The 15,783-nt window shown below is 38.7% G+C and overlaps 1 protein-coding gene across 1 annotated transcript in view; it reads left to right on the top strand.

Annotated features, from left to right (window-relative positions):
- SLIT3 (slit guidance ligand 3) overlaps nucleotides 1-15,783 on the top strand; it is a 784,753-nt gene that overhangs the window by 54,835 nt on the left and 714,135 nt on the right. Inside the window, 2 exon segments of the mRNA XM_020992330.2 lie at nucleotides 156-227; nucleotides 4,692-4,763. Coding sequence (XP_020847989.1) covers nucleotides 156-227; nucleotides 4,692-4,763 — 144 coding nt within the window.

The raw sequence follows: 15,783 nt of genomic DNA, 5'->3' as shown, positions 1-15,783 counted from the left end.
AAAAGGTCCAATCCAAAAGACAAATGACTAAAAATTTTGGACATACATACCTCACAGCATATTTGGGAGAAACTGCTTTGTATATTCTAAAAATGAGATAGTAATGTAAACTATTATCATGACTAAATCTTACCCTATTTTTTTTTTTATTGTAGTGACCTGGACAGAAATAATATCACCAGAATCACCAAGACGGACTTTGCAGGGCTCAAAAATCTCCGAGTCTTGTAAGTAACATGGCTGGCCATCTGATGGTCCTTGTTTTCTGTCCTCTTGGAAAATGGGCATGAATTTCCTACAACCCCAGACAGGATATATACTATATGGGATGAAAGGGCACAGTGTTCTACCAGCATTGCAGAATCCCATTCTCTAGCCTCTCTCAGGTGGCCTGGCTTAAATATATGGCCCCATCTCCTGTGGGCCAGTGGTGCAGAGTTTGGTCAAACCAGTGGGAAAAGAGTATCTTCATTACAAGGAAGAGAGGAGGTTGTGTGAAGAAGTAGATCACCATGCTCCTGCTCTCATGCTGGTAGCAATAAGTTCAGGTTGGCTAGCCATACAGATTCCCTTCTACATGTAACTACCTATGGTAACTGGCTTTACTGTTGTGACCTTCTATGTGGTTTCCTTTTCCATATTAAACGGTCCCTCCTAGAATGATAGAAATGGTAGAACCACAGAGTTGTAAGGAAACTCAGAGATCACCCAGACCCTCCTCAAAAATGAATCTTGTCTTATACTACCCTGACACATAGTTATCTGGACTCATGTGGGGCTTAGGGGCCGCCAAGATTTTCAGTGTCTCCTTCTCCAAAGCAGCCCATGCCATTGCAGCGAGGGAGAGCAGCTCTAACACTTTAGGATCCTACAAACCTCAAGCTAGCAAGGTGGCCTTTTCAGGTCATTCTATATAGTCCTAGAACCAGAGGAGGTAAGATTTTGAAAGAGAACTTTATTATATCTAGTCTCCTTTTTTTCTATTGTAATTAAGTGTCAAATGATTTGCATCACTGATTGGTCAGGATAGAAATTTGGGCTAAAATTTGGGATTGGAGTGGATTCTGAAGACATTATGTTAAATGAATTAGTGAAAAGAAATAAGAGCAGTAATTCTCTGATACCAGGCATTTGATCAGTTAAAGAACTGAATTTTCTTTCAGCAGGATAGATATTTTTTAATATAAAAATTGGGGTGAAGGAAATGGAGGGCCTTCTGATTTCTACATCTGTGAGAAATTTTTTTGCAGCAAAGACATTTCACCCGATGTTTCATTTTCTAGCATGGCTGCTTATGGGGTGTGTGTGTGTGTGTGTGTGTGTGTGTGTGTGTGTGTGTGTGTGAACAAAGCATAGAGCTTTGGTTTTCTTCCTATTGCATTTGAAAGCCTAATAAAAATTCCAATTCCCATATCTGCTTTCAGCAAATATGAAGTTTAAAATAATCACAAAAGATTGTATTAATATCCTCTGGATGGTCTACAGCATTCCTTTTACAGCAGTTTATCTCCTGAGTTAATTGGGACATTCTTCCTGTTTGATAAGCCGTGCCAAAAATGTCCCTGCCTGTTCATAGACTGTGTGAATATACTGTGTTTTATTATCTGCCTTATCTACTCTGAGACAATCCAATCTGAGTGCCCCCTTTTTACACTGAAAGACTGCTACATAAGGTGACTGAAATACTTCCTAACATACACTAGTAAAATACCAAGACATTTTGGCCATATTTTTCCTCAATGTATTCTTTCTAGCTTGAGTAACCTAGACAACTACTCTCTTTGAAAAGCTTTCATCACACCCCAGCACATTCTCCATATCTGCTTCTTATTTACAGTTTGTAGTGAAGCCAAAAAAAATCAATACTCCTGAATAATTTTAACTTACCACCCCATTTGCCACATAGGGCTGTTAATGTTGTGCAGGTGAAGGGGCAGGATCAGATGGAATGGTTTGGGGAACTTCAACCTCATCCCCATTATAATTTTCTGCAAAATGAAATCCATTCATGGAGAAGACTTATGGATTACCCAATAAGGGCTCATTTTCTTGAGAGGTTGGAGGAGGGGAAGGGAATGGGGAAAAAGATTCTTCTAGTGGTATCAATTAGCCTGCTTTTCTGAATAATATGTCGCAAGGATTCTGCTATGTTTAAAATATGGGAACCAGCTTTATTCCAAATGGGGTCAATAAAAGAGTTAAAATCCTCCCTAGCCATCATCACATGTGGGTAATTTCTGAATCTAATTCAGTGTTAAAACTAAAAAACAACAATGCTAAAAAAGCAGAAAATGAGCAAAGTCTGTGTTGCCCTAATTCGGAGCAGACCCAGGGTATGACAAGCTAATTGTCCTGGTGTCCAGTGCCTTCTGGGTCCTGGTATACCTTCCTCAGCCTGGTGCCTCCAAATGAATTTGCTATGAAGATGGAATTCAGAATGGCTACTGGCAAGTCAGGCTTGTCATAGCGTGGACCTTTTAGCAAAGACTTCTAGATGTGATGTTATGAGATCAGAACGTGTGTGAGCTAGAAGAGACCTTAGAACATGGAATGTAGAACAGCATGTAGAATGTAGAACTTTAGAATGCAGAATGGTAGAGCTTGAAGAGACCTTGAATGATGGGTAACAGAATTTTAGAGATGGAAGGGAATTGAGCCATCATCTACCTCAACTCTATCACTTTACAGGTAAGGGAACTGATGCTCAGAGAACAGTTTGGTGACTTGCCCAGGGTCACAAACCTGGTTTATTTCTCTTCCCATTACATAATGTTTCAGTTTTCTCATTCTTGTGAAAGAGAGTCTGGAATATTCTAGTGGCTGGTACAGAATGGTAGGGCCAGGGTCAGGGGCTGGGGGGAGGACAGGGGGAGGCTGACAGGGATAAGGGACAGGAAGTGCTCCATGGGAGGTTTGTGAGAGGCCCCTCCAGAAAAATAGCCTCAATGTGACAGCTCAGCTGTTGTCAATCTGGCCCTTGTGCAAAAATTTAAAAAATACCACCACCAAGTCTTGTGGCTTGTTTTACTGATTTAGGGGAAAATCACAAATGAACAAACTTACAAGTACAATAAAATTGTGCTTTCCATAGAGGGTTCCAAAAGACATATGAATTTTCAGTGTTAATTTTTATCTGAGTCCCGACTCCTGAATGTATTAGCAGTATGATTGGTGGACAAGTCATATAATCTGTCAGACGACTCTATTTCCTTAGCTCTTAAATGGAGGTCAAAATAGTTGTACTGCCTACATCACTATGTTGTTGTGAGTAAAAGCTCTGGATAAAGTGCTATGTAAATGTTAGTTGTTATCATCGTTATTCCCTGTGACATTGCAGTCAGAACACCTGGCTTTACTGCTAATTTGCTGTGTGACCTTTGACAAATGAATTCCCTTCTCTGAGCCTCGAATTCCTCCTCTTTCAAATGAGAGGTTTTGATTAGCTAGTCTGTTCTAGCTGTGAAATTCTATGATTCTGTTCAGTCTGTGATTTTTTGGCATTAATTCCTCCCTTCCTTTCATATTAATTGTGGGTTATGTTGTGACCAGGCTCCTTTGTCTTCTACGTCTTGGAAGAATGATGGTTTGGCTTTCCTAGTTTTACTTATATCTCCTTCAGACCTTCTCTCCCTTGCCTTAACCAGAGAAGCCTGCAACCTGTCTCACCTTCTTCCCCTTTCTGAAAAAAAAAAAAGTGGTTCCCTGGGTTGCAGCTCACCAGAGGTCTCAGGCTCTCTGCTAAATCCTGTTCAGGCCTAACCAGAGCCAAACATCTTGACCTGGCCCTAGAACAGTCACATGCAGAAGAAGACGCAGCAGCTTCTTTCATAGTTCCTTCCCCCGTGGTCATTTAATCCACATTAAGCTGCCATGTTCCTTTTTTTTTTAAGTTAGTAAAACAAATGTTTTCTTGTACATCGAAGCTGAAATAGAAGGGTTTAATCCCTCAGGAAGATTAGAATGAACCTAAAGGAATCAAACTTGTATAAGTAGAGAGTTTAATAAACCATTATTGGGGAGAATTGATTGGTCTGTTTTGGTGATTTGAGTCATTGAAGAGACCTAGTTTCTCTCTTCAAGGGTCCTATTGTCCATTTCAGTCAAGGACTTGTTCGCTCTCCCACCACCTCACAGTGGCATTGCATCCCTGAGGCGCTGGGCACTAGGAGACAGAGGAGGCTGTGGAATCTGGATGGCTCTCTTAGCTGTGGTCAGTACCCAGAAAACACTTTCCTCCAATAAGGGTGTCCCTGGGGGCTAGGGTGAGCATAGTTTACGTGAAGTGTTTTAAACTCCTTGGAGGAAAGGAGCACTGGGTAGAGAGATGCTGATTATTTTTGTGGCTTTTGAAAGGAGCAGCTTTCCCTCTTTCTTTTCTTTGCAACACCCTGCAGTGCTTGGGGGGACATTTGCTGGGAACATTCTTAAAATAGATGCATGGAAACCAATCTGTCAGGTAGAAGTGTGCGGGCGGTTAAACCCCCGGTTACCGTGGTGCTGAGCTGGGATGGAAGTGATTAACTTCCCTTCCCCCCCAAAAAACCAGCCCAAAACTTATTCAAGATTGAGCAGGCGAGAGTACACGTGGGACCCCTGGACGTGGCCACTGACCCTTCCACAAACACGAATGTGGAGCAAGTAATAGGCAGAGACCAACATTGCCCTGACTCGTGTTGTTTCTGTGGTTCCAGGCATCTTGAAGAAAACCAGGTCAGTGTGATAGAGCGAGGGGCCTTCCAAGATCTGAAGCAGTTGGAACGCTTGTAAGTACCTGGTCACCCTTTTCTGAAAAGTAGATTCCGGTTCAGTCTTCTTGAAATCTTACAGATAGGAAATGTTGAGTTTTAATGGAGATGTTTACTCTTGTATTTAGAGCTCCTGGATGTATTTTGAAGAGATGCTGCTGCTGTGATCAACTTTAATTATTTTTATTTCTTTCATAAAAGAAAGAATGCAAAAAACCCCCTCCCTAAAAATGGCCCCTTACCTATAAATAAGGGAGGCCACAGGATTGGAAAGAACCTTAGATTTGACTAAGACAATCCAGGTTTGAGTCCCAGCTTTGATGCTCGCTACTTACTGCCTGTGTAACCTTAGACAAGTCATTTCATCTTGCTGGGCCTCAGTTTTCTCCTCTGTAGAATGAAGAAGTTGAACTAGTTGGCTTCTGATGTCCCTTCTGGCTCTGAAGACACAACTCTGATTGTTTCTTTTGGAGCTTCCAGTCTGACTCAATATTTAAGCCATTGAATTTTTGCCTCATATTAGGTCATCTCCTTTTGGGTGGGAGAAAAGCTCATAGGACTTCCTTCCGTGAAAACGAGAATCACTGTTACTCACTGTCCTTCCTAATTTTGGCAGCAAAAGCTCCATTTCTATACTTTAGCATTCTTTCTTTCTTTTCCTTCCTTCTTTCCTTCCTTCCTTCCTTCCTTCCTTCCTTCCTTCCTTCCTTCCTTCCTTCCTTCCTTCCTTCCTTCCTTCCTTCCTTCCTTCCTCTTTCTTTCTTTTTTCCTTACCTCCTTTCTTCCCTCTTCTCTTTCTCTCCCTTTCTCCCTCCCTTCCTTCCTTTTTAAATTTAATTTTCTTCAATTACCAAAAATAAATATTTTCTCCTTCCCCCACCCCCAGCATTGGACCAAAAAGAAAAAAGTTAAACAGAACTCCTGTAACAAATATGCATAGTCAAGTAAAACAAATTCCCGAATTGACCATGTATATCTCATTTTTTGCATGTTTCATGCCCTCAATCCATTCCTACTAAGAGGTGAACACTGTTTTCTTTCAGGACCCCCTCTACCCCATTTTTGTATGAAGGGAAGGATGAGGAGCAGAGGAATTTGGTGCATATTCGTCTGCTAGCATCAGCCACAGCCCCCAGTGTCACCAAGCTCACATCTTTCTACAAGAGAATAGCTTTGCCTGTGGTTTAAAAATAAGTCAGCGGCTTTGCCTTTGTGAGCAACAGAAATGGAGCCCCAAGAATATGACATATACTTGCTTTTTAAATAATTTTAACTACACGCCTGGTGACTTTGGTTGAGCTGTCCCAGCAGCTAGGTGGGCCCGTTCAGTTTTTCACAGGTATCATATCTGTTCACTATATATGGATATTATCTTTTGGTTTTCTGGGTGGTGAACACCTAGATGAGTTACTACTCGTATTGGTAAGCATTTCTTTTTACTACTTCCTTCAAAGTCATGGTAGACAGGATATTTAAGGTGGTCCAACTGCAGTCTACAGAGATGGCTTTGATAGTGACATATCTTACCAGAATAATTTACTTCTTTGGCCAAATGAAGTTTTTGAGGAGGTGGTTTGGTCAACTGGAATGTCTGATGCTAACTAGCTTATGATGCCTTACGCTCTGTGAATGCTACAGGGCTGTTCTCATTCTTCCTCTGGGGTCCTCCCATATGACAGTATGGGCCCTTGCATGAAGAATAATGGTGTCCATATTTTCCTGGGTATTATTATTAATGATCTAAGACCTTCACACCAGATAAAAGTAATCTCACAATTTCCCCCTAAAAATTGGGTCCCACTCCTTAATTAGCCTATTAAAAGTTTTCATAGAAGCCCTTGCCGCTTAAATCATAGCACATGGTTTCAATGATTTGATTGGAAAGAATGTAATTTCTTTCTTGACAGGATAACAGCTAAAGATTGAATGGTAGCTAATATTCACAAAAGGGATGAACAATTAGAAAACTGATGGTTTGTGCTTCTTTTTAGATTTTGTTCTCAAGGCAAATCTTCTAAGTGAAATTTTCTGTTTTGATTTAGGAGTACGTGGACATGCTTGCTGGGTCTGGGTCACTCATGTGAATCACTAAAAGTGAAATTTGAACACATAGTTACTTTTGAAGGGCCATAATCAAGTCACAATCTCTCACTCTAAATAGCCTTGAGAATAGAAGTGTAAACAGAATCATTAATTTGACTAATTGTTCTCTGTTGCAGACACGTGGAGTTTGTTTAAATAAAACTTTGCAAATAAGCATTCATGTACTCCTTTACCTTCAGGGAACAAAGATGAAATATGTTGGTGGGCTATTTATTTCTCTTTCTTAGCCCGGTATAGTCATAGAATATGCACAGCTGAGGACCTGTAAATACTATGATTCCCAAATAACTGTGGCTCTTTGAGAACGTAGGCTAATGTACTGAGGAGCTTTGTAGAAATGATAGTCCATGGCAGCAACCTGACAGAGAGAGCAATTCGACAGGCATTGATCGTCCTGCTAAGGCAGGAGACCTTCGAAATGTAACGTCTACTTGATCTCTCAGTTCTGTTCCTTTCAGTGGATCTGTAATCTCATCAGTGTGGCTGTCATTTCCATCAATGGAGCTCACCACGTATCCATGCCTTCTCATCTCATGTGATTCCTACTGATGTTAACCCCTAGATCGTCCAGTGTGGATCTACCCAGTCTCCTGGAGGCCTTTCTCTAGGTTTTTTGTTTGTTTGTTTGTTTGTTTTAATATTCCATGGATGCTAGCGCAATATGCAGGCCAGGCATCTGTTAGCCCTTGTTATAACTATATGACTATACCACCTTCTTTTTAAAAAATCTTCATTGTGAAGTTAATCATCGCAAACAGAAACATTTTAATATACAAAGAATAAGACAGAGTATTGTATAAGAAACTGTGAGTTTCTGTTACATATGGTATTTTTTTCTCCTCTACAACTCAAATAGATCCTAAATTGAACAAGATAGTGCCAAAATTGCTCTGCTACTTTGGGTCCCTTTTGCCATTTTTTTCCTTCTTTGCACTTATTTTTTTCTGATGCTGTTTTTGCCTCTCCATATATGTCACAAACCACTGACCTGCCCTCTCTTCCCCTCTTCCCCTCCCCGCCAAAGAAGACCTCTTGTAACAAGTCATTTATTTCCTGGCTCATATCCCTTATATTACTTCTTGTGTGCTACAGTCTACTTTTGTTTTCCTGTGTCCCTTATGGACTCCCACAATTAGAATTCTTCAGTAATTATGGTGTTCCAAGATTCACAACCCTATACCATCACCTCAGGAGAACACTGGTGTTAAAAATATGCATATTGGGGAGAAGATTGGGTCATTAAAAACACCAGGCAGTTTCCCAAAATACAATCCCAAATCCTCCCTTTTTGCTATTCAATTCTTATTTCACTTCATTATATATTTGCAGTGCCTCTCCTAGATGAATGTACTGACACACTAACTCAGTTGATTGGCTATCCAGCTGGACGCCATGGTTTGGTTAACATGAATTCTTTTTCAATTTGTTTTCCCCAATTTGTTTGAGGCTGATTGTTAGGCTTTTCTCTTGGATAATCATGGCTGTCATTGAGGAGGCTGTGTAATGTTCTGAGACTTAAGGCAATCCGCACAATATTGCATGAAAACAGGAATGTATAGAGGACTTCACAATCTGTAGGGGATCTTTCTCCCATTTAGAATCTGCCCAGGACATCCTGAGCAGTAGCAAAACCCTTGCTGACCATATGTCTTCCTGTTTCAAACATCGCTTGACATGAAAAATGTGAGGGTCATTGAACTAGATATACTTCTAGTTTCTCTGATCAAGGTATATTACATTAGCTTCACATATACATAGAAGACTCATTTTTAGAGGACAGCCTTTAAGGATGCATTTTACTCAATTGAATCAAATAAATGCTTTTTTAAGAAATCAATATGCAATAAACACAATGGGTGCTTCTGTTCTTTGCACCTTTGACTCAGTTGTGTGGCTGTAATGATGAAGTCTGCTGTTAAAATACACTCACAAAAACCTGGTTTTCCTCTCAAATTTTCTTCAAGGATACCCTCATTGTGTCAATGTCTATGTAGAACTTTCCCATCCAAATTTAATCAATTTTAGAAAGTAGGTTGTCATTGGTCTAGACAAAGATGCATTCTTCATCCATTTTGGTTGTCCTGGATGAATATTTGAAACAAACTCTTTTGAGCAGGAAGTCCTGCATTATTCTAGGGATTGGAGTGATTGGCATATCTTCCTCAAACAGGCATATCTGGAGGGCTTCATCATCTTTGAGGAATCTCCCTTCCATGTAGACTCTGTGTTGAACATCATATTATCACATAATTTCAGAATTGGGAAGGACTTCAGCAGACGTCTCGTCTGATCCACCTTCCCCTCTCCCCCCCACAAAGGATCACCATTAAAACATAACTGACATTTGATCATCCAACCTTAATGTGAATTCCTCCAGTGACAGTGACAAATATCCTTGGTGAGCATACAGCTCCATTTTTTATGCCTTGCTTGATGTTAATAATCATAAGGAACTTGATGCAACACTTACTGCATCTTTCAAAGACTTATGTATGATTTTGACACTAACATGAAAGATGTCTTGTTTGGATGAAAGCTTAAAGCTTTTTTTTGTTTTTGCTTTACCAAATCACATGCTTTTTAAAAATATATAGGTATCAGTAAACAATTGGCACAGTAAAATCTTGTGTTCTCTGCAAATATTTGGTTTCAAACTCAAATAGAAATGGGGGACTATTAATTCAGGTGGAAGAATCTCTGGGGGTTGCACATGGAGTTAGTTTTAACATGTAATGTTATCTGTGTCTTAATTGTATTTTTATTTCTTTTGCTGAATCTTTCCCAATTACATTTGAATCTGGTTCAGGACCTCAAGCCACACGTTTGATACCTCAGCTCTACACCATTCTGTCAGCCCACAGAGCCAGTCAATCGGTGTATGCATCTTGGACGTGCACTGCAAATAGAAAGTGAGCTGGACCTAGAATTAAAGAAAGGGAGGAGAATGTGCTGTATTTCTTTTGGGAAATTGTGCAGTGCTTTTAATGACCTATAATTTTCTTTGAAATGTAGACTCATCTTCTAAATAATCTTCTGGTGAAACTATATGGCTACAAGCTATGGAGTGCTAGATTGTCTTTATTAGTATTACATTTGTTGGGCAAAGGATATTGAGAAGAGCAGAGTGGATGTGAACAGGCTGAAATATGTTACCAACAAGGAGTTGTACAGAAGAAGGTGTGGAAGGAAGGAAGGTCACCGAAATGATGTATCATCAGAAAAGACAGTCATGGATACAGCAAGAGCTAGGGCTAACCAATGAACAGCCATGCCTTTTATCATTTTCTATACAATGTCAAGAGATCTAAAACTGAGGTTCTGAACCTGGGGTTTGTGGATAGATTTCAGTTGGCCTATGAACTTTTATTTTCAATGTTTGGATAGCTATTTCAACGTAATTATTTTCCTTTGGATTTTATTTTATGTATTTAAAAACATTATTCTGAGGAGTCCATACTGACCAGCCAAGGAGCCCATGATACAAAAAACATTAAGAACTCCTGATGTAGGTGGAGGTACTCTGTGATTTTGGGTAAGTCTGGCTGATAAATAGATGGACATGGACAAGAGATGCCCACTTGAAAAGCAATGGGCAGGTTGTAGTCTGCTCCAAAGAAGGGGTTACTCATATTGGTGAGTTTACAGATCCATAAGATGTCAAAATAAGCATGAAAAATAAATACACAATTTAATAATTATTGACATCCTCTTGATCATCTTTATCCAATCTATGACTTTGGCGTTCTTTTCATATTTTCCCTACATTAGATATATTAAAAAGAATAACATATTTTGTTTTATAAGATTTTGTCCTCTGCAGCATGGGCTTCTTCTATATATTATACTTGGTCTGATCCAGGCATACTTCCTGATTTCATCTTTTCCTGTCATTTCTACTTCCTCATATATTACATCAGAGATAACTATGGTAGAGTGCAAATAGTTCCATTGTTTCAGATGATAAAAATGATAGTTATATAAATACTGATTCATTAATCACATTTTCGGTATAACAAAAAGGAGAAGAGGAAGAGGAAGAAGAAGAGCAAGATAAAGAAAAGTAAATGTTATGTCAGGCACCAAGCATAAGTGTGGTCCCCCTGCCAGTTTCACCTGTGAATGCTTTAGGGATTAGACACCTTAGTTAGTATAGTCTCAAAGATAGACTTTTTTTTTTTTTTGCTTTTTGGTGAGGCAATCGGGATCAAGTGACTTGCCCAGGGTCACACAGCTAGTAAGTGACATGTGTCTGAGACTGGATTTGAACTCAAGTACTCCTGACTCCAAGGCCAGAGCTCTATCCACTGCGCCACCTAGCTGCCCCTCAACGATAGGCTTTTGATTGTCCATAGATCAACCTAGAAAAATATGCTCATCACCATTTGGTTGGCAACTAAGTGGTGAATTCTTTGGCCATGGCAACGCAATCCAATTCAACAAGCATTTGTTAAATGCCTGTTAATTTGTCCAGGAAGCCATGAATATAAGCATCTAGGGAGGGTTATAGTTAACCAGTGTTAACATGGCTGCCTACTTTCCCTAAAGTTAGTTACTAAAGGGCCTTGTTATCTTGTCTGTGTCTCCATGTTCTTCTAGAATATCCCAAAAGAGCCCATGGAGAATTTTTACTTTCTCATATAGCACATCAGGGATGCACATGGTCCAGTCCAAATAATTCCATTGGCTCTGATGATTAAAATAATAGTTATAGAAATGGTGACAAATATCTCATTTTCCATATAAATAAAGAGAGGAGGAAGAGGAAGAGTACAGGGAGTAACACACTTCTTAGTTATTCCTTTCTAAAGGGGTTGCTTCAATTCTAGGTTTTCTCCTTTGGGATGATCAGATAGGAAGGAACTGGGTACGGCATAGCCCTGAGCAGTTTATGAAAGGCTTCATGAAATGAGTGAATGCCAGTCATCATTGCAGAGTTGCAATATAGGTTGTGATTGCTGAGATAAGTGCCTGCTGTGAGAAGAAATAACAGACAAAATAAGATAATATGGTTGTCCCAAAAGTCTTAGTGCAATTTGAAACTGTGTTCTAATGGCTTACAACTGCACTAAGACTTTTGGGACACCTGTATATTTTGCATTTTTCAAACTTTAAAGCACTATATGAATTTTATTTTATGTATATACATGTTTATGCATATGTACACATATATAATTCACACAGTGCTGTAAAGTTCATTTAGTGATAGAGCAGATAACATTTTTTAAAGCAACTTAATAGTTTTTTATTATTATTCTGGAACAGTTGTTTATTTCTCCTGTTCAAAATAATATACTATGTTAGGTATATGGCGACAGCTCCTTCAGAGGCCATACAGCCAAACTGTCTAATAAATGCATCTTTTTCTTCATGTGGCCTCATTTGTATCAATATCAAAGCATTGCCACTGTTATTAACTTTATCAAAGATAAGATTTTCCTTGTGAACTGTGTCACCTCTTGTGTGTCTCCTTAAATTACTTTAACTCTATGAAAAACACCCTGGAGTTTTGTGCGGGTGTCAGCTGCCTGTGGCAGAAACACCACTGTTGACAGATTTTCAATAACTTTATTTTATTATTTCTTTAAAAAACTCACTCAAAAACAAAGAACTTCACATTTTATACCTGGGAAATACTGCTTCTTTGATTCTTAAATATTTACAGAGTAAGGTTCATGGGCAGTCAACAGATTAAGTACAAGTTCTTTTGGACCAGCTAGAAAAGAATTTCAAAATAGTCAAAAACAGAGACGTTTGCAAAGTGAGCCAGGACCGAGTGCACCAATCCCAGATCGGTGGTGTACAAGAATAGATTTTGACTCTGTTCCCATTTTTGCACCCACTGGTAAGACATTACATTTTTTCACATTTGGTTTATTTTCATTGTTGGGTCATTGTCCGCCATGCCTGGATTTTTTTCCCTTCTCATTTCTACCTCCTGGCTGCCCTGGATTCCTTCAAGCCTCAGCTAAAATCTCAAGAAGCTTCAAAAAGCCTTTCCTGGTTGACCTTAAAACCAGTGCCTTTCCTCTGAGATTATCATCAGTTTACCTCTTGCATGTCTTGTTTGTGCATAGCTGTTTCCATTTTGTCTCCTCCATTACATTGTGAGCTCCTTGAGAGGAGGGACTAATTTTGACTTTTCCTTTTGTCTCTAGTGCTTAGCGTAGTGCCTAGCATGTAGTAGGTGCTTAATAAATGCTTGTTGACTTGTTTGCTATAAACCAAAAGAGAAGGCTGAAGGAGGTTTAATAAACTTCAAGTATTTAAACAATAATTGTGGAAAAGACACCCTTTTCTCTTGAGAATAAAACGAGGAGAAGGAGCCTGTGGGGGTTTTTCATGTCAAAGGCAAGGAACTGCTCTTTACTTAATATTCTACATAATTTGACAATACATTATAAATAAAGCTTTTGGATATGAGATGTCACTTATTTTTCCTAAGTAATTTTTTCCAGTTCTAAATTCAATTTTATTATATTTTAAGTTCTAAATATTCTCTTCCTTTCCTCTTCCCCCACTCATTGAGAAGGCAAGAAAAATCAAAACCCATTATTAATATGTATAGTCATGCAAAACAAATTTCTACATTAGTCATTAGTCATGTTCCAAAAAAAAAGCAAGAAAAAGAAAGAAAAAAATATGCCTCAGTCGGCATTCTGAGTCCCACTACTTCTCTATCTGGAGGTAGACAGTATGTTTCATCCTGAATCCTTTGGAATTGTTGGTCGGTCATTGTTTTAATCAGAGTTACTAAGTCTTTCAGAGTTGATTACTTTTACTATATAAATTGTTCTCCTGGTTTTTGCTCATTTCATTTTGTATCAATTCACTTATTTCTTTCCAGATTTTTCTGAAACTATCCCTTGCAATATTTCCTACAGCACAATAGTATTCCATCACATTTATGTACTATAACTTGTTCAGCTATTCCCCAATTGATGGGCAATCCCTCAGTTTCTAATTATTTGCTACCACAAAAAAAGAACTTCTATAAATATTTGTGTACATATTGGTCCTTTTCCTATTTCTTTGATCTCTTTGAGATATAAAACAGAACTATTGTGGTATTGCTGTGTCAAAAGGTATGTACAGTTTAGTAGCATTTTAGGCAGAGTTCCAAATTGTTTTCCAGAATATTTGATCTAGTTCACAGTTCCACCAACAGTGCATTGGTGTACCTATTTTCTTACATTCTCCAGCATATGTAATTTTCCTTTTTTACCATCTTATCCAATCTGATGGGTATGAGGTGATACCTCAGAATTATTTTAATTTTATTTCTCTAGTTATTAGTGATTTAGAGCATTTTCTATATGGGTATTGGTAGCTTGGATTTCTTCTTCTGAAAACTGCCTATTAATATGCTTTGACCATTTGTCAATTGGGGAATGACTCTTATTCTTGTAAATTTGACTCAATTCCCTATATATTTTAGAACTGAAACCTTCATCAGAGAAACAGCAAAATTTTTTTCCCCAGTTTCCTATTTTTCTTCTAATTTTAGTTGCATTGGTGCATCTGTGCAATAACTTTTAATTTTTTTGTAATCAAAATTATCCCTTTTATTTCCTCTGAACCTTATTCTAATTTTCTTTTGGTCGTGAACTTTTCTCCTATCCATAAAGCTGACAAGTAATTTCTTCCATATTCCCCTAATTTGCTTATGGTATCACCCTTCATGTCTAAGTCACACACCCATTTTGAGCTTATCTTGGTATACGGTATGAAATATTGGCCTGTCCCTAGTTTCTGCCAGGCTGCTTTCCAAGTTTCCCAATAGCTTTTTTCAAATAGTAAGTTGCCTCAATAGCAAGGATCTTTGAGTTTTTATCAAACACTTGGTTTACTATGCTCATTTGCTTCGGCAAATTGTGTACCTAATCTGTTCCACTGGTCAACTTCCCTGTTTTTCATCCAGTACCAAATTGTGTTAATGATTACAGCTTTGTAGTACAGTCTGTGATCTTGTGCTGGTAGGGCTTATGATTTTTAGCGTATTTGATATTCGAGGTGAAATTATTAAAATAGATCATATTTCGATCGCATTCTTTGAAGTACCTTCTTCAGAGTAACTCTGTCAGGTAGGCAGTGCAAGTATTGTTCTCATCTTACAGATGAGGAAATGGAGGAATAGAAAGATTCAGCAATCTGACCAAAGTCACATAGCTAGTATGTGACAGAGTTGGGACCTGCCCCCTGGTCGCATGGCTTTTAAGCTCTATGCATGTTGCCTCTCTTAGCCTGCAATCTTAATAGTCAATAATAGCTACCATTTATATAGAACTTGGGATTTGCAAAGTGCTTTATACATGTAATTTATTGGTTCTCACAACAATCCTATGAGGTAGGTGCTATTATTAATCCCCATTTTACAGATGAGGAAACTGAGTCTGAAAGAACTTAAGTGACTTGCCTGTGTTCAATACAGCTAGTAAATGTCTGAGGCAGGATTCAAATTCATGTCTTCCTGACTCTTAAGTCTTTCAGCCTCTCCACTGCCACTTAGCTGTCTCTCAGATATAAGGCTTTATGACAGTGCAGGCCTGTGAAAAAGCTAGGCTCAAAGTTGTGACTGAGGATCTGTCCTGGGAGATCTCTAAGCACATTGCGAATAGTCATCTATTTCATATGGAATGAGGAAAGCATCATTCTGCTCTGGGGGTGGGGAATGAAGGAGGGGAGCAGATAAATACTCTTTGGATGATGAGAGAGGACTTTGCTGGTCCTTGATTCAGTTAACAGTAAACAAGAATAATCTGATTGAACCTGTTAGACATGAGAGGGAAAAGGAAGTAGGATTGAAGAAATGGATGGTAGTGTATAGCGAGTTAAAACAGCTTTTGTCTGATAAAAAGTTAGTATATCAGAGTGAAATAGAAAAACACAACAACACTGGACTTAGTTGGGCTATATTTCTCTCTATCACTAATTTGTT

This window comes from Phascolarctos cinereus, unplaced genomic scaffold (assembly GCF_003287225.1).
Source record: "Phascolarctos cinereus isolate Bilbo 61053 unplaced genomic scaffold, phaCin_HiC Scaffold_2;HRSCAF=192, whole genome shotgun sequence".
Classification (NCBI taxonomy): Eukaryota; Metazoa; Chordata; class Mammalia; order Diprotodontia; family Phascolarctidae; genus Phascolarctos; species Phascolarctos cinereus.
Note: the sequence above shows the minus strand (reverse complement) of the source record. Positions and strands in the feature narration are given on the sequence as shown.